We start from the raw sequence: 18282 nt of genomic DNA on the forward strand, positions 1-18282 counted from the left end.
CCTACTATGTTTAATATCGAAGGGCTGCTTCTTCCAATGGTCGCCCCTACCAAGGGCCACATTCATCTCTTCATTCCTCCCAACCTCTCAAGTCCACGCATTATATAAATATCCATACAAGGACTTCGGGGACTATTGTTATATCTAGTTCATTTTTCTTGCTTCTTCCCAACCTCTCAAGTCCACGCATTATATAAATTCTTATACATGGACTTCGAGGACTATTGTTATACCACATTCGTCATAGGAGCCTAAAATGCCACATGGCAGGTGAGACCACAGGCACTTCGTACCCTTTCCGATCGAACCCATGGAATAACGAACCAAATGATGAAATCCTTAATCGAACCCACCCCTATCCGAACCAACACAACCGAACCAGTGGGGGTGGACCGACCCACAAGAACCCAGGCGAAAGCGACGAAATTAATAAAGAGGTTGATTGACAGAAGAGCTTCTAAATCAGCTCTAGCGACACGACTGATTTGATTGCTCCTTAACACCGCCGCCACCGCCAACCTGATTGGTTGAATCTATGGCCGCAACCTATAAATTTTGAAAAGCAAGCTGATGTTACCATTAAAGTCTTATGATTGATTCCCATTATGGGAGGTTGTGCCCACATGGATGAAGCCACGTGTATCCTCATCTGACGGTCTTCACTCACTATTTCATACTATAAAAGCTCACAATTAGTGTCAATGAGAGGTAATACAAGTTTAGACTTTGATACCATAATTTTGCTCTCTACATTTTATTTACTCCCGAATCCAACCCCCTTTATTTGATATTAAAGGTTCACGTTATAAGCTCTCCCACACTCACATACATCTTCCCTAATTGACTTAACTGTCAGAGTATGCACAGCCGGCTCCATCCCTACCGGAGAAGGTCACGTGTGTCTAACGATCTGTCCTAGTTTGCAGGAAAATGGCTTGTTAAGATGTGAGGTCTCGGGATCTGTTGGCCACCTAGAGGTACACTTTTTGAGGTCAACATAATGTGTTGCTGAAAATTGATGTTTATACAGATGTTTGCAATGAAATGAATATTGGAATATAACATATTTCATGTAGACGTTGATAACTATTATTTGTTTTCATGTATGTTTATTGAATAGCATTAACGGCAAATATGTTTGGTTATATTTCTCTAATGCTATTAATTATTTTGAATATTGTGTTGTATCACATTGTTATCTATTTAGTTTACGCGTATTCCCTTAATTAATTATTGGAGTAGATGGGTTTGTTCAACGGCTTGTATTACAGGTGGGTCTATTCAACGTGTTGGTTTGTGACACATACACCGACATTTTTAGTGATTGGGTCAATTAAAAAAATGGAATTCCCGACATGTCATTCAAACTTTTTTTTATTAGCAGTAGTAAAAGTGAAGATGGAAAAATAAGATCACGTTACTGACAGAAATATGATACCGAGACATCAGACTTTTACATAATGCATGCTTAAGGTTGGTTAGTAAATGATTGAGCTAGGCTTAAAAAAAATGCATTGTTCCACAGTATATGTATGAAATCGTGGATGGTAATATTGCATCAACAACTAAAAATCATTATTAATAAAATGAACAACAAAAAATTGAATTTAACATCAAACACAACATAATGAATAACGAAATTACGGTAAAGAGATAAAATAGCATTATTGTAAATAAAGGATTTTCATAGCAGCTAGACAAAATGGGTCAATCCGTGATCCATATCATACAAAAACCTAAACCACCGAAGTGCAAAAGTTCAAAAACATTTGTTCAGCCCTGATTACTACGCTATAGATGACTATGCACAAGAAAGGTTAAAATCGTCTATCATTTATTAATCAATCCCTTCATCTTCCTATCCCTTCTCACACTCCGTGGAACCAAGTCGAAGTGTATCTCATAACCTTCTACCTGCTTCTCGCACCCATGCTTGTATAGTTGTGCAACCAAGTGTGACCTTGAGTTGACTGCATCAAATTTTTATGCCATCACATCAATCTTCCGGTGTATGATACATTCCACAAACTTGATCACATAAATATTATTAGAATTGAAAGAAGATGACCCAATATAAAGTTTAATTTTAGTTGATTCCATCCAGAGGGTAGGAATTGACTACCACTGTTCAACAGGAGATTAAAACAATTCTTCGACTATATTATATAACAACCAACACTTGTGTTTTTGGGTACAACATACTTAATGACGTTTCTCTTCTTTTAGACTACTGAGACAAGAAGGATACTACGTACCTGTAGGTTGGACTATTATTTTATACCCCTTGCTTAATTAAACGAAAAATAAATAAATTTCTATGATCTCTTACCAGTGTTTGATTAAGTTAAAATCTGTTACGCATCTAAATAAGTGAAAATCATGAAATTCTGTGGCTTCAAGCCATGAACTGCAAGTTACCCACTTTTAAGATGACACGGGGGTTGTCAGATACCTGCTGCACAATTTATTTTACATATACATAATACACTAGTGTTCTTTCAATATTTAAATTTGAAGTGTTCATTGATTTTTTATGCCAACACTGTCAATAATTAGATTATCGTATATATGGAATATATGTCTTTAACAACTTCAAGGGCAAGGCAAAGAAAACCTAAGACAAGATGTCCAAGGATTAATGCAATAATATGAAGCTTCACAGCTAAATTTAGGAGGAGAAGATATACTTGATGAGGCAGCAAATTTTAGTAAGGCTTGTTTGGTGGAGTGATGTTAGCATATATATTAATTAACTTTGAAAAGTAAGCTAGTTTACTGGTTTATCATTTTACTGTAGAGATTATAGTACTTTTAGAATAAAATAATTGTATTGGATGAAATTTCCTCTAAAAAAATTGAATCAGCCCAAATCACACAAACCCATGAATTATATAACAAAACAATTTTTTTGTGGACTTGCAAATTATCGACGTCAAGTCCAAGCCTCCTTCGGTCTTCCTCTAATTTTACTAGCAAGTGAGGCTAGTAATGCACAATCAGAGATTGTTGATGATTGTGATGATAATGAGGAAGTTAACGATGATATCTTTTAATCTACAAGAGGTAATATAAACTCACAAGTTGAAATAAGGAAGCTCGATAAATATGATTTTGCATCAAATGACACAAAAGATGACTTGGATAAAGAAAATGAGACTGAATTGAAATCCGATAAAGAATCAAACTTGTAAAATTGATTACCAAGTAATTATAGCATTTATGATTTTAAGCAATATGTTTTTGTTGAAAATTTGAAATTTATTTATTTATTTATTCATTATTTTGAGCAATATATTTTTTTTTCTGAAATTTTGAAGAATATGTACAAAGTTCAAAGAATGCATTTATTTATGTACCAGTTTAGAATATTTAAAATAATATTAAAAATTGAATAACGCATAATTACGCATATGTTTTACAAGGCATGCATATGCTTGTAATGCTTGATACTCGATCGAAATGCATTGTCACCCATTACACATTTTAGAATCTTGACTATTAATAGTTACAATAATAAATTGATCATATTTGTTTCCCAACACTAATCTTCTCTTCCCTTTTTTTTTTCTCCCTAATTGCAATGGTTTATGATGTTAGTACCGTTTACCTTTAAAACCTAAGTAGAATATACTGTTTGCATTTAACCATATTTGTCACAAATGTAACAACTTGTTTTGAAAAGTAATTGATGTAGAATGTAATTATTAAATCAACATAAGCCAACATAAAATCATACATTTGAAGCTTATTTTAAGATAAGTCGGTCTCTATTCTTTCAAGGAAAGACTGTGTTCAGGGGTAGGCGGCGGAGGGGAAGGGGGCAAGCCTCCAAGCCCATTAGTTTTTACAATCTTGCTATATAAACAGAAAGTTTGACATAATAATTGACATAATGTAACATGATATTTAATCATTAGAGTATTTTAAACATAGTCAGCTCTCCAAGGTAGCATTATTTGTTAGGATTTGGGATTCCATTTTAAAAGGTCAACCTTTTTAAGATGAGTATCTCAAAACTTTATAAATTGATCTTTATTCGACTTGGGATTTTATACATTGTTTGTTGGAGTTTAATAGGTTCTGATACTATGTTAAGACTTGACATTTCATCTTAATATATCAACCTTTTTAAGAGGAATAACCCAAAATTTTATAAGTTGGTCTATGTTTTCATCTTCATTCGATATGAGATTTTATCCCTTAACAGCATTATAGTTTTTTTAGGTTAAAAAAATTTATTGTTAAAAATGTACCAGTCCAGTATAAAGATTATTTTTGTGCCCTCTAAAGATTTTTGGTGACTCTTTAGAAAGCAGTTCATTGGTGAAGTCTGCAAATGAGGAAATGCCTCTAGATAGTCTAAATAAAAGGGAGTTTTGTAAGATTAGACAAAAAAATATAAACATTTGAAGAATAGCCTTTGAACAATAATTTTTCCAAAAATACCCCTTATTGTGAAATTGCAACCAAAGCCACTACAATGTATAAAAACCTTCAATTAGGTCCTCAAAGAAATATAGATCAAAAATCTTTAATAAATTTAAACCCAAATATTATACAAAATTTTATTGATCTAAAAAACGCAACAGAAAATGAATTAGAATATTTAGAAGAAGATCTGAAAGGTTTCTTTACAGAATATTTAGATCCAAAATTAGAAAATAAAAATGTTTCTATAGATAATAGAACAATCAAAACAGAAAATGATATATATAAATTAATTCTTAATCTGAGAAGAAGAATTAAAAAACTAAATATAATTATTGAAGAAAAAGTATTAATAAAAAATAGTGAATTTTATAAATTCTATTGTGATATTTTAAATACTTATGAAGATTTTAATTGGCTCAGAAATTTTAACCCCTCCGCTGCACACTCCGAGGAAATGGTATCAGAGCCATGTTTCGAATCAAAAATAATGATAAATATAGTAGATGAAGAAAATATAATTGAAAAATTTTTGAAAAAAGTTGAAAAACATAAAAAACCTAGTTATCTCTATCTATCGAAAAACACCACAAATGAAAGTTTTGAGGATATACATAAAAGATTAAAAAATTTAGAACATAATCTACAAGTAGGAAATGCTTTATTAGATAAAAATCTTAGAGGAAAAGATAGGATTATAATTAATCCACCTCAAAATTTTAGGATAACACAAAAGGAAAATAATAAAGGGAAAAAACATGAAGAAAAACAATATATGATTATAGATGTAGAAGAAATAGAACAAAAATTCTTAGAATCTACAGGTGAAGAGTATGAAGAATATAAAAAACAGTTAGAAGAATTAACTGAAAAAATGGAAAATACAAAAATGAATACTAATCCATCTTCAAGTCAGAATATAAAAGTAGAATTCAGTAGTGATAAAGAATATGATTATCCTTATGGTACCCCAATACCTGATAAGGTTGATATTAATCAATATAGAAAAACACAGGAAAAATATACTGAAAATGTGAGAAAACAATCCATAAAAGAAATAAATCCCATGAAATCCTATAATGAACCAATCCACACAACATGTGTATGTTTAGATCTATACTGTGTAGATAAAAATAAAGCTATAGAAATTTGGATGAAAAGCACAGATTTAGCAATACAATTTAATAAATGGGAAACATATACAGCTTTTGGATTTATCGAACATACATTCAGAGGAATTGTTTCTGAATGATGGAGAAAATTACTAGAAACTATTAAAGGAAGAATAAAGTATGGAGCAGGTAGAACTGAAGTATTAGATAATAGGAATACTTTAAATGAACAAAATATACAAGAAATATTAAAAAAAATTGAAAAAATTTTAAGAACAGAATTCTTAGGAGATAGATATGCTTCTAATGAAGAAGAAAGAAAACAAGATTAATATAATTAAGAAATGATAGCAATGGAAAATTTAAAGATATGTAACATGTGTGAGTTAGAAAGATACACATGTAAATTTGAAGAATTATACTATATATTAAACCAAGGAGATTCTCAAGAAAATAAACCTATATTAAGATCTTACTTTACTAAGTTACCATTCCCATGGGGAATTAAGTTATTAAAAGAATATGAAAAATTATTACCTCTAAGAGAAGAGGAAGGAGTAAAAATAGATAGTCTTGGAAGTAGAATTGAATTTACAAAAAGAATAATAGGCATATAGTGCATAGAAGCTTTAGAAAATAAAAAAGCATATAAAATAAGAAAGAATTTATTATGTTGTTATAAAGATATTGGCCAAGTTGAACAATTTGAATGTCATAAGAAGAAATATAAACCATATAAGAAATATAATAAAAAATTCAAAAACTACAAAAAATTCAAAAAAAAAAGAATTTTAAACCACATAAAAAATATTTCAAGAAAAGAAATTGGAATAAAAAGCTTAAACCAAGAAATATTAAAAAAATGTAGATGTTTTATTTGTAATGAAGAAGGACACATTGCCCCTCAATGTCCGAAAAAGAAAGATAGACAGAATATAAAAACTCTTAGGATTTATGAAAATTTTCAAAATGATAGTGATATAGAACCAATTGAAGATTTTGAAGATTTAAGTAGTGAATGCAGTAGCATTTATGAATTAAATACATCCTCATCAGAGGAAAATTATGAGGAGATAGTATATATAAATCAAGAGATACAACAATCAGAAATAGAAATAGAAACAACTGAAGAAATTGAAGACACTATGGAAAGTATAAACTAAGAAATTTACCTTTGATATTAAAAAATATACAGGTATCACGAAGAAAATATTAGACCTACAAGAAAAAGATATATTCCATCAAGAATTCTTAGGAATATTACCAAGAGTAAATAAAACAATTGTAAGTATGAATTATAAAGAGATGTCTATAAATATAGAAGATGCTATACGAAAAGCAAGAATTCCTATAATCACAAAAGAATGGGTAAAACAAAAATTATCTAAAATTCCAGAAAACATAAGAAACAAATTAAAATGTATTGAATTAGGAAGAGTCCAGATAATGATAAAAGGATTTTTTAGAGAATGTATGAACATACCAATTGAAATTTTTTGCATGGACAATAGAATCTTACAAGATCCTATTGATGCTCTATTAGGAACTGTAGTAGGAAACTTAGTTTATCAAAAGATAATATTTACAGTAAAACCAAATTTTGCAATATCATTAAATGATGAAAATATTGACCAAAGTTTCAATTTATATTATAGAATTGGAAACTTAAAAATGTTAAGAAGAATTAAGGCTATTAGTATAAGCATAAAATCAATTTTTGCTTTTAGTACTAGCCATCATAACAACTTAAGAAAAATAACTGATAATATTATCATACATAAAGATTTTGAGGAATTAGCACAATATATACCTCCTAGAAAATACCAAGAACATGAAGTAACTATACCAGAACAAATAATGCTTGATTTCTATAAACAAGCTAAAGAAATTAATTCCGAAGGAAAATTAATAAGAAGAAATAGTGTCAGTTTAGAAGGAGATAATCTTATTGCAAGATTTCCCTCTAGACAAGACTCTAGGATAAGCAGACTTAAGAATTTAAGTATTGCTGAACCATCAAGTTCGCAATATTACATTAAGACAAGATATGTAAATCAAGAAGGATACAAGAAGAATCTTCTTGTCCTCATAGATACTGGAGCAGATAAAAGTCATGTAAATGCCAAATTTGTTAGTCATTTAATAGACTTTGAAATAGTAGAACCATATATATTTAAGGATTATTTAGGAAATAATCTTGAAATAAGAAAATATGTTAAATTCCCTCTTATACTTATAGGAGAGGATCAGAAAGAATATACTAAAAAAATAATTCTATATAAAGATGAATTATATGGAGTAGGTCGTTCACATATTCTATTAGGAATGAACTTTCTTGAGAAATATAGTCCTTATAAAATCTGCCAAGGATATTTAAAGATAACAGTTGATGATAACCCAATCATCATATCAAGAATAGATGAAAATATGAAATCATTGTTATCATGGAAAGAATAATAAGTACTAACCCCATGAGTCCATATATTGAAATTGCACTTAATATAAAAGCTATTGTAGAGTTAAATTTCATGCTTACTTAGATACAGGAAGTACAATAAGTTTATACTTACCAAATGTACTACCATCCGAAAATTGGATATACAATTCAAAGAAGATAGTCACCGCTACGACAGCAGGTGGAAATAAGGTAATATACAGCAAATATGCTACACAAGTACCCTTTCTAATTTCCTTTAGAGAAGTATTTGTTGATACAATATATATGTCAACTACAATTGGATGTGATATTTTATTAGGACAAAATTTCCTATTACAATATGCTCCATTTACACAATATATTGATAATTATATGTTCACAACTCCTTGTGCATACAAAATATTTACACCAAAAATAAACAAGGCTGTCACAATAGCATATACAGATATAAACTATCTGAGTTCCTCAACCCAGCATGGTGGATGTTGAAGTATAGAAAAATTTAAACCAATTACAGTCTTAAAAATGACAACAGAAAATAGGTTAGAAAAACTGAAAAAAGAAATTTCTAAAACATATTCTGAAAATCCATTAGAAAAATGGAATACAGATAAAGCAAAGGCAAAGATAGAATTAACCAATCCAGACACTATTGTTAGAGTCAAACTCATGAAATAGAGTGTAGATGACCAAAAGGAATTTAAAGACCAGATAAAAGAATTGCGAGAAGCCAAATTAATCAGACCTAGTAAAAGTCCACATAGCAGCACAGCCTTTATGGTTAGAAAACATAGTGAGATAAAAAGAGGAAAAGCCAGAATGGTGATAAATTACAAAAAATTAAATGAAGTTACTAAATTTGATGGATACTACTTGCCAAATAAGGACACCCTTATTAAATAAGTACAGAACAAAAAGATATTTTCAAAATTTGATTGTAAGTTAGGGTTTTGGCAAATCATGCTTACAGAAGAAAGTAAATCATTAACTGCATTTAGTACCCCCAATCCTTTAGGACAATACGAATGAAATGTAATGCCATTTGGGTTGAAAAATGCACCACAAATATTCCAAAGAAGAATGAATGAGGTAATCAAACCAATTACTCATTTCTGTATTGCATATGTAGATGATTTACTTATTCATTCAAATAATATTGATGAACATATTGAACATCTTGAGAAATTTTGTTATATTATGAAAAAATATGGTATTACACATTCTTAAAAGAAAGCTGAGATAGCTAGAACAGAAATGGAATTTTTAGGATTATTTATAAAAAAAAAAAGGAGAATTGCAATTGCAATATCATATTGGAGAAAAGTTTCAAAAATTTCCTAAAGAAATCAAAGATAAAAAACAATTACAAAGCTTCCTTGGTATATTGAATTATGCTGAAAGATTCATTGAAAATTGTGCCAAATTGAAAAATTATTTTCTTCCAAAATTAAGGAAAAATATAATGTGGTCTTGGGAAGAACAAGATTGTGAAAATATAAGGAAAGTAAAAGAGAATTAAAGGTATTGCCCAAACTTGTAATACCACAAGTAGAATATTTCTTTATCCTTGAAACTGATGTTTCAGATTATTACTGGAGAGCAGCATTAAAGGTTAAAAAGAATCATAAAGAATATAAATGTGAAAAGAATTATTCTTGTCCTGAGATACTTGCATGTTATACATCAAGAACGTTCAAAAAAATTGAAACAAGATATAAGACGAATAGAAAAGAACTCATTGCTGTAAAAAGAGGAGTTCAAAAATATGAAGATTATTTGTTATCAAAGAAGTTCTTGATTAAAACTGATAATACTCAAGTTAAAGTCTTTCTGAAAAATAATGTTGATCCATCTATTACCAATAGATATATTATTAGGATACAAATTTGGTTATCATATTTCAAATTTGATATTGAATACATAAAAGGTAAAACTAACTTTCTTTCTGATTATCTTAGCAGGGATGGAGTTAGAACAATTAGGGGCGAAAGTCCAAATATTTGAGATAAAAGTTTCCTATTTGGAAACACAAATTCAAAATATCCAAGATAGCCTTCGAGGTAAAAATATAGCCCTTGAGGCAGAAGTTACTTGTACCAAATCTAGTATCCCTTCGCAGGGACTTGTGAATACTAATGCTCTCTCCGAGGATAAAGGGAAAGAAAAGAAGGTAATAGGAACCCCTTCATAGGGAAAAATTGAACCTATTACTAGTAATAAAGATATTCAAAATATCAAAAAAAAAGGTAGCTCTTCACAGAGCCAAACTCAATCTAAACTTTTTATTGAAAGGATAGATCCAAAAGATATTGTCAAGATATGCCATGAAGCAAAAATTTCCAGAAAAGATAACCATGAAGAAGTAATACTCTTTATTGTTATTTTCAATATTTTATCAGATTGGTATCTGGAGATTGGGAAGTGGATGAAGACTCTCCACTATTCAAAATACAACAAGATAAATTTTTATCCAGGAGCACCAACCAATTGGATACGAAATTGTTTTGAGATAGGAAATATACTTTGTATATATCCTAGCAAAGATCTCAAAGAAATAACTCAGCTTCCAGCCAACATCAGGAAAGCTGTTAAAAGATATACTGAACTTGTCAAGACAACAAATATATATATCAGATTCCATTCAGCAACTGTGGAATGGATCTCGTTCTTGAATATATGCATCCATCGTTCTATGTAATAAAAATGGGACTTACAAATCAACATTTTTTACCAACCAATCAAAATGTTGTTAAAAATGGATATCAAGATATTCTAAATATGATGCCTTACAGAAGAACAAAATGGTACAAAGAGATATTTGAACATGTAACTCAGATAATTACTGAGAAAGAAAAAATATGGGTTTATCCATCTGAAGATCATATTATCTATTCCAATGCAAGTATGGCCACCAAGGAAGAAGATATTTGTTATCTCGACCATTTATTATCTACAATTATTTCTAACCAAGTGCATGGATCAGAAGATATGGCTAAAGAACTATGCAAATTACTCTGGAACTACAGTGATCACCATTTTGAATACTGTGTAGTTGAAGATATGAGTCAAGCATATCTTAATAGTGAAGAATTCCCTGCAGAATTCTTTGATTCAAGAATGGAAAAATGATGGTGACAAAAGTAGCCTTTTATCACTACTTTAATAAAGAAATTTATTAAAGAAAAACAGTAGATACTAAAAAACAGAAGATAGTACAAGAAAAGTCTCCATAATTGTAACTACTCCCTACCAGTTGTCACAAGTGGCAGACAAACTCAAAAGATAAGGCATATAATTTCAAAAGGAGAGGTCCACCTAGCAAGAAGATAATGAAAAATTCGGTGGAAATAAGATGGCCTAGCTACTTAACAATGAAAGGTGAAAAACACCTGTCAAGATAAGATTCCCAAAAGTTTTTATAAAAAGAGGCGAGGAGGAAGAAGGAGGACATCTCGAAACAACATATCTCTTAAACACTCTGAATAAACACATCTTAGAGAGATATCCTTCGTAATCTGTATACACCACTTGTATTCAGAAAAATATTAAATAGCTTGAAGATAGCAAAGTTTGTAATAAGGTAATCACTTATGGAGTTCTAAACTTCATAAGGTGAGTACCAAAGGTATGTAAATATAAATTATAAGCATGTACTATTTCAGTTTATGAATATCAAAGTAAAGTTTGTTATATTCAACAAAACTTTCATAAAAGGATTTCGTTAAGTTTCTCATGATTCCTCGGCAGTACAGATAAAGATTTTAAAAGATTTTCAAAATATTGATTTTGAATGGATGTTAGCCATGCCAAAGTACCCGTCTTTGATGAATGGTTTAGGGAAAAAGACAGTTTTTTAACAAAATTGTAGGACCTTGTGTGTGAGTTATTTTTTAAAATTTCGTTCCGAGTAGGAACTTGATTCTGAAAAGAGTTTGGATAGAGGTGAAAACAGAGACTCTGCATACTGTGAGATAGCGTCTGTGGAAACACGGCTAGTTCTCTAGAATGAGAAATGCAACCTTAATTGAAAAGTTTTTTTGCGGAAGCAGTTGTGGACCCAAATGATTTCAAAAACATTTTAAATCTTTACTTGATTCAGAAAATTGATTAAGTACATGCAAAGCATCTATAAGATCATACTGGAGGGAAAGCCTGTTTACTTCCATCTGATTACTATAAGTTATTTACTTATTCTTGCATGCTTATGCTTTAATTATTCTGATGAACAATTCACAAGCATCCACATCCACTTTTAATAATGATAATAATCTCATATTATTTTTAGATGAAAAAGATGTTTCGTTTTTATTTAAATTAGCTGAAAAATCTAAAGATATATTTCTTGTTGGCAAAGAAAAAATTGAAGAATTATATAAAGATATAGATTATGATTGAAAAAATAATATATGATTTGATTCTGTAAGAACGAGTAGAGAAATAACAAAGGTAGAGGATATTATAACTAAATATAGAGATATACAAGAAAAAATTTTAGAAAAATTAGTTCGAAGATATATAACCAAGAAAGGTCAGTCTAGGATCTTTGAAGTACTAAAATATAAAGAATATTTAAAAGTATTTGAAAGATTGAAAAATATAGATATAGGTCCTGATTAATAAATCCTCAAAGATATAAGATACATCTTGCAAATAATTATAGTAAGGGTAAAATAGTATTTATAATAAAAAAGGCCATTGTGGAAAATTGGATCAATTATCCCGCCATTTTAAAAGTTGCCCCGTCTACAAATGCCATCCAGATATATGAACTTTGATCTTACTGAAACCCATCATTCATCTCTTGTGATTCAGATGCTAAGATTATAAAATAACATGCTATGCATTTTATTTGCCCTGTTTAAAAGATTTAAGGGTGTGTTTGATTGCCAATATTTTCCATGAAAAATATATTTATTCCATCCAAATTCCTACTTCCAACATGATATGTTTTATCTTGCCAAGTAAAACATATTGGTAATGTGCAATCTCGTACCATTTCCATCAGGTTTACATTGATGGTATGAAGAAAACTTTTCTGAAGCTTTCGTTGATTAATCATTTCACAGAATGATCACAAAAAACCAGAATAATATACAAGCAAGATAATAGTCTGATGCTTCTCCAATTTCGCAATGCGCAGTTCTATGAACCGTTCAATTACAAAAAAATTCGAAGCAAGTATTAGTACATTGATGCTAGAACGCTATTAGTCAAGCTGGGCATACCAGACTCCTTGAATTTTCACTTCCTTGGGGGCTTTTGACCCCAAATCAGTATCAGATGGCTGAATACTTTCAAATACACCAATCACCTCCCCTGTCTCGGGCTTGCTTTTGGTAACACTCAAGGTGATCTTTCCTTTTGAAGATGAAACATTCTTTATGTTCTCTTTCTCAAGCTCCTCCTCATCTCCTCTTCCACCAGCTGGCAATGCAACTGCATTGTCATAACCTGTAGATCCACCCCTTCCCTTTGGGTCGAGGAAGGATGAACCCCTGTATGATGGCACAAGGAACTCTCCACTGAAGCTATCTGGTTTGCCAGATGCTACAAGTTGTTTGATGGTGAAGAGGAAGGGCACACGCTCACCACCAGGAAGCTGCACTGTAACGGCAGCATAGTCAATTCCATCCTTCTCCTCAAACTTGACAGTGCCATCCGGAGATACCTCAAAGGGTCCCTCAATCTCGTCAAGGGTGTAGGTTAAACGGGTCATGAGCTTTGTATTCTGGAATTCAGGGGGTGCGTTCTTGTTCACACCCTCTGCCTTCACAGTAAATGAAGTGGGTTCCAGGCATAACTTCTTGGTATTGTATTTGCCTGGCTTGAAGGCAAAGCTGTCAACACCACCATCAATTGTTGGGCACTGGTTAGCAGTCCCAGTTCCCTTCACTTCTAGGTATGTCTTGCTTTGAATTTCATCGTAGGTCAGCCGTTTTGGAGCTCCTTCAGCATTTGCTCCCTGTAAGACCAACAAGGGTATTTTAAAACTTTCCCCATTGCAATGAAAATATATTCGTTGCCGTCTGCCTAAATCATAATGTTTTGCATTATAATATTTTTTAAGTCAGACTTCACTAAAATTTTCGGAAGAAACATGGTGTTGACAGGCTTATTACTGATTGAAATAAGCCAGAGATCCAATAGAATTTGCTTGAGGCCCCCATTACCAAAATGTTCTCTCTTCTTGTAGTATTCTAGATCATAAGCACAATAGAAAAACTTTTACCTGGTTTTGATTTGTTAAATTATCAGATGTCCAATGGAATACAGTTCTTCTTTGGTCGAGAGTACACAATTGATATTACGTGCATCTATCTTATAAATGGAGTATACAATACAATAGACATTACAAGGTCACCTCATCAAACATGCCATTAATGTGTTAGAATGATCTTTATAAAGGTACAGATATAAGAATCTCGGAGAGAGACTAAAAGTTACATACCGAGACAACGAGTGCAGAAGTCGCTAGAGCAAAACCAGCAATCTTGGCAGCATCAGTGCACTTTTGAGCAAAGTCCTTTAGATCAGCTTGAAGAGAGCAGGTGACCCTCGATCCAGCCGGTTCAACACCGAAGGCCTTGCCGAGGCTTTGAACAGATCTCAACTGTAGGCTATTTCTGGCTGAGACACCAATCTTGGTTGGTTGCATCAGAGTAGCAGCTGCTTGTAATGAGGTGGCCATTTTGTTTCTGATCACTATCTTACTCTGTGTCTATGCTTATTACAAAGTAGTAGTAGTAGTAGTAATCAGAAGTTGTTTGTATGGACAAATAAATTTAGTGGCTTAGATGTGTGTAGGATAAGATATAGGATAAGGGTAGTTGCTCTGAGTTAGTGTGTGTGGCTTTCTAACTTGCCACGTGGCAATCCTGCTATTCTGGATAAAGATTTTCATTTGTGCTATCTGGGCAGGACACTGATGGACAGCTACTTCAATCATAATGGAAAAAATAAATAAATTAAAGACAAAGAAAATGAGGGTTAATTCCATTTGAGTAATCCGGCAAGATAGATTGATATGTGGTCAAGATTCCTTGTTCTAAATCTTTGGTATCATTTGCTCGACAATCTATAGGCCTCACAGGGTTGAATTTTGCTACTGACGAGTTCCTTCTATAAATAATTACATTGAATATTAGGAAATGCTTGGAATAATGTTGTGCGTACACCATTGTGTACGCATAGTATTTTCCTGAATATTATCACGATAACAATTAGTCCAAGAAAGTCAAACTTCTTAGGAGTCATTGCTTAGTGACGAACTCGCATATTTCTTCATTTAGGTAATCCCTAGACAAGAATTAGAATCCCTATTGGTCCAGGTATTTGTGCTTTGTTTCAAAGTTCTTCTAAGTGGTATCAAGAGTGTGTTTGATAAATTTTTTTGGAGATTATAAGTTGCGCCTCCCACAAAATGTGAATAAAAGTTGTAGGTCTTACAAAATGCATAAATAAAAATGATTTTTTTGACCAACTTATAAGTTTGAGAGAATTATAGCAAATAGGCAAAAATAGGCACTAAAGAAACATTTTAAATCATTCCCCGACTTAAATTTGAAACACATCGGGAAGAACTTGCCGCAAATTTATCCCTTCTATCACCGAAAACCTCATTTTGGGATATGTTGCTGTCCATGGATTGCTCGTGAGTAGCAGGAGACATACCCCAATTCATGCCATCAGTGTAGCACGCATTCAAGAAAGGATATCAAATTCCCCGAAATTACTTGATGAAATTGAAAGAAATCTTAAAAGGCAAAATCCCTTCAATATAAAGATGATCACTAGAAGAAGTTCCAAAGAATTGATAATTATCCAAAGCAGAATCATAAGCTTCTTGAGAATAACAAGTGAAAGTCACATCGAATGAATATTTTGGCTACATTCAGTTTTACAACCCAAGGAACCAACAAATAGGAAAAAAAAGCAAATACTTTTACTTAAAGATTCAGACAGCACGGACTACCAGAGCCCAAATGGGATACACTAACAAGAGGATAATGCCAATCGTGTTTGAGATGCCATTGCTTTGTGTGAAGGAGTTGCGGAATCCACCAGATGCTCTGATGTGTTCTTGCATCAGATAACAACCAATGGCAAGGCATATTGCGACGCCAACCCAGCTGTCTCTCACAGAGTGAGCAAAGAAATTTGGAGCAACAACCAAAAGAAGAATCAACGAACCGGGCATCTCCAGCCAGTCTGGAATATCAGGGAGACAAAATTATTTATTCGATTCTTAACCATTTGAACAGTAATAGATGGACAGAGTCACATACATCATTTACAAATAGAACTTCAATTTTACCTGGGAAATGTCGAGGGAAGAAAAGCCTTAGTACAACTGCAATGAAAGCAATCCATTTTCCAACCTCACCCCTACACCGCAATGCCAACTACTTGCTAAAAAAAATTATTTTGGTCGAAGGAGACAAAGTAGAACGTCCAGGTAGAGACCATTACCTTAACAAGTGGAACAATCCCGAAGGAAAACTAAAGAAAATATAAGGAACCAGAAGTGCAGTCAACATGTTTGTTCTCCAATTCGTTCGATCTAGGATCAACAAATAACTGCAAATCCATAAAATATCGTTAAAGGAAACAGTGAGTGATATTATCCTAGATTGAGTTACGTTGGAAATCATCAATGTACTTTGCCAGTTTCCTTAAAGACATCAAAAGAATATGGGCATGAATTGACAACAATTCACATTACGGGTTTGGATCCGCAACTAGAACATAAAAACATCAAAATTCAGTAATTCTCATCAAACCAACAATCATAATAACATCAGAGGAACCTAGATTGTCGAAATCAACAAGTATGTCATCGAGCAAATCAATTAGATAGATTTGACTAAAATTGTTAGAAGGATGAGATAAAACGCTGACATGGCAGCAAAAGAGGCAACCCATTTGAGTAAAGAAGTGCCAAAGCCAAGGCCACCCAATTTGGTAGCGTGATCAATAAGTTTCTTGGCAGCCATCTTGAGTTCATTGAAATCTGAATTGAGCAATTCCGCCGTTTCTTGATCTGTCTTCATAGCCAAATAGTCGATTCTCCCCATTGTTACTTTTCAGATCTGAATCAAAACTCAAAAAAATCAAACTATGAATATGAGTGTTATTTTATGAACACAATGTTTTTAAAGGCTTTTGTAAATACCAAGGCATGGTTAGGACAAGACAAGTGGAGCAGCTGCGGAAAACAGTGCGAATTTACGGATCCAACTACTTGTTTACTTGAGTGGCGCAGGCGGGATTATTTCTCACCATGCATGATGTATTGTGTGAATAACTGATGACACGAAATTTAGGGAAATTTTTATTTTTTGGTCAAAACAAAATTTGTACTCAAAATTTTTTTATAGGATGTCATTCAGTCTTGCAAAATAATACTGTAACATCCTATTAAAATGACCTTTAGACAAAGTTGAGAAAGAATACTAGGTGTCCAAATGGAGTCAGAAATTCTAATTTATGACCAAAAAAAAAATGTTTAAATGGTTTCACATGCAAAATTGCAAAAAGAAAGAGAATTTGTAATATTTTCAAGAGAGAAATGTATATTTGCCAAAAAAATTCCAAACACAGGACATTGTTTACAAACTCAAAAGGTAAAAATTTCATTTTCTAGCACAAAAATGTTTTATTGAGGAAATTTTTTGTAAAATATTTCCATGGTTAAAAATGTATTTTGGGATATGTTAGCCTAACCTAAAAAGTTTGCTTATGAGTAAATAATTAAGTTTTTTTAAAAATAGATTTTTAAAGAAATATCTTTTATTTAAAGTTAATGGAAAGTTTCAAAAATGTTAAAATATATATCCTTATTCTTTTTACACTAATGTTAAAGTGACCGGGCTAGGGACAGGGCAAATAAACAGGAGCTGAGGTTTTAGCCAAACATGCTCTTTGCGATTAGGATCAGTTTTCTAAGTTAATTGTTTCATTGGTTATTGAACTTTCCATCAAGTTATTGGAGTGTCACTAAACTTCAAAATTTTCCCAGTGATCACAAGGTCAATTTTTGTTTCACGTTAGTCATTTGTTAGGAGTTCATTTCAAAAGGTTTACAGTCATGCAAACGTAGGACACAAAATTCCTAAGTATTGCCATGCACTACCCTCAAATGATGCCAACCCCGCAAAGTTGTTTATTTTATCACCCAAATCTCCTTTTAAGAAACCTTTTTTTTGCAAAATAAAATGACGCCTTTTCTATCACTTCAAATTGAAATCCCCCAATTCAACTCGTCATTAAAAATTAGACCCAAAAAAAGGGGATTCTGACTGAACA

General features: G+C 31.9%; 2 protein-coding genes across 3 annotated transcripts; both read right to left on the reverse strand.

The window, feature by feature from the left end:
- Positions 1-12998: 12998 nt before the first annotated feature.
- LOC111367939 (oxygen-evolving enhancer protein 1, chloroplastic) lies at positions 12999-14766 on the reverse strand. Its single transcript, XM_022989066.1, has 2 exons — positions 14426-14766; positions 12999-13939 (listed from the first exon to the last, which is right to left on the reverse strand). Exons 1-2 carry the CDS (start codon positions 14663-14665, stop codon positions 13184-13186), a joined length of 996 nt encoding a protein of 331 aa, XP_022844834.1. The 5' UTR covers positions 14666-14766; the 3' UTR covers positions 12999-13183.
- A 1015-nt stretch (positions 14767-15781) lies between these two features.
- Positions 15782-17258, reverse strand: LOC111366541 (cold-regulated 413 plasma membrane protein 2-like). Of its 2 annotated transcripts, XM_022987278.1 has the most exons (5): positions 17150-17258; positions 16876-17066; positions 16447-16554; positions 16292-16362; positions 15782-16185 (listed from the first exon to the last, which is right to left on the reverse strand). In XM_022987278.1, the coding sequence occupies exons 2-5, from the start codon at positions 17049-17051 to the stop codon at positions 15932-15934; spliced, it is 609 nt and encodes a 202-aa protein (XP_022843046.1). In that variant the 5' UTR covers positions 17052-17066; positions 17150-17258; the 3' UTR covers positions 15782-15931. The 2 variants fall into 2 exon arrangements, with proteins under 2 accessions (XP_022843046.1, XP_022843047.1); XM_022987279.1 differs by lacking the exon at positions 17150-17258 and having other exon boundaries at positions 16876-17124.
- Between the last annotated feature and the right edge of the window lie 1024 nt (positions 17259-18282).

This window comes from Olea europaea, chromosome 18 (genome assembly GCF_002742605.1).
Source record: "Olea europaea var. sylvestris chromosome 18, O_europaea_v1, whole genome shotgun sequence".
In the NCBI taxonomy this organism is placed as follows: domain Eukaryota; kingdom Viridiplantae; phylum Streptophyta; class Magnoliopsida; order Lamiales; family Oleaceae; genus Olea; species Olea europaea.

Coding starts and splice junctions, on each gene's coding strand:
- LOC111366541 (XM_022987278.1), bottom strand. CDS start 17,051: ATGGGGAGAATCGACTATTTGGCTATGAAGACAGATCAAGAAACGGCG. Junction 16,363..16,446: donor GGATTGTTCCACTTGTTAAG/GTAATGGTCTCT, acceptor ATTGCGGTGTAG/GGGTGAGGTTGGAAAATGGA. Junction 16,186..16,291: donor CTTCCCTCGACATTTCCCAG/GTAAAATTGAAG, acceptor CTGATATTCCAG/ACTGGCTGGAGATGCCCGGT.
- LOC111367939 (XM_022989066.1), bottom strand. CDS start 14,665: ATGGCCACCTCATTACAAGCAGCTGCTACTCTGATGCAACCAACCAAG. Junction 13,940..14,425: donor CTTCTGCACTCGTTGTCTCG/GTATGTAACTTT, acceptor TTGGTCTTACAG/GGAGCAAATGCTGAAGGAGC.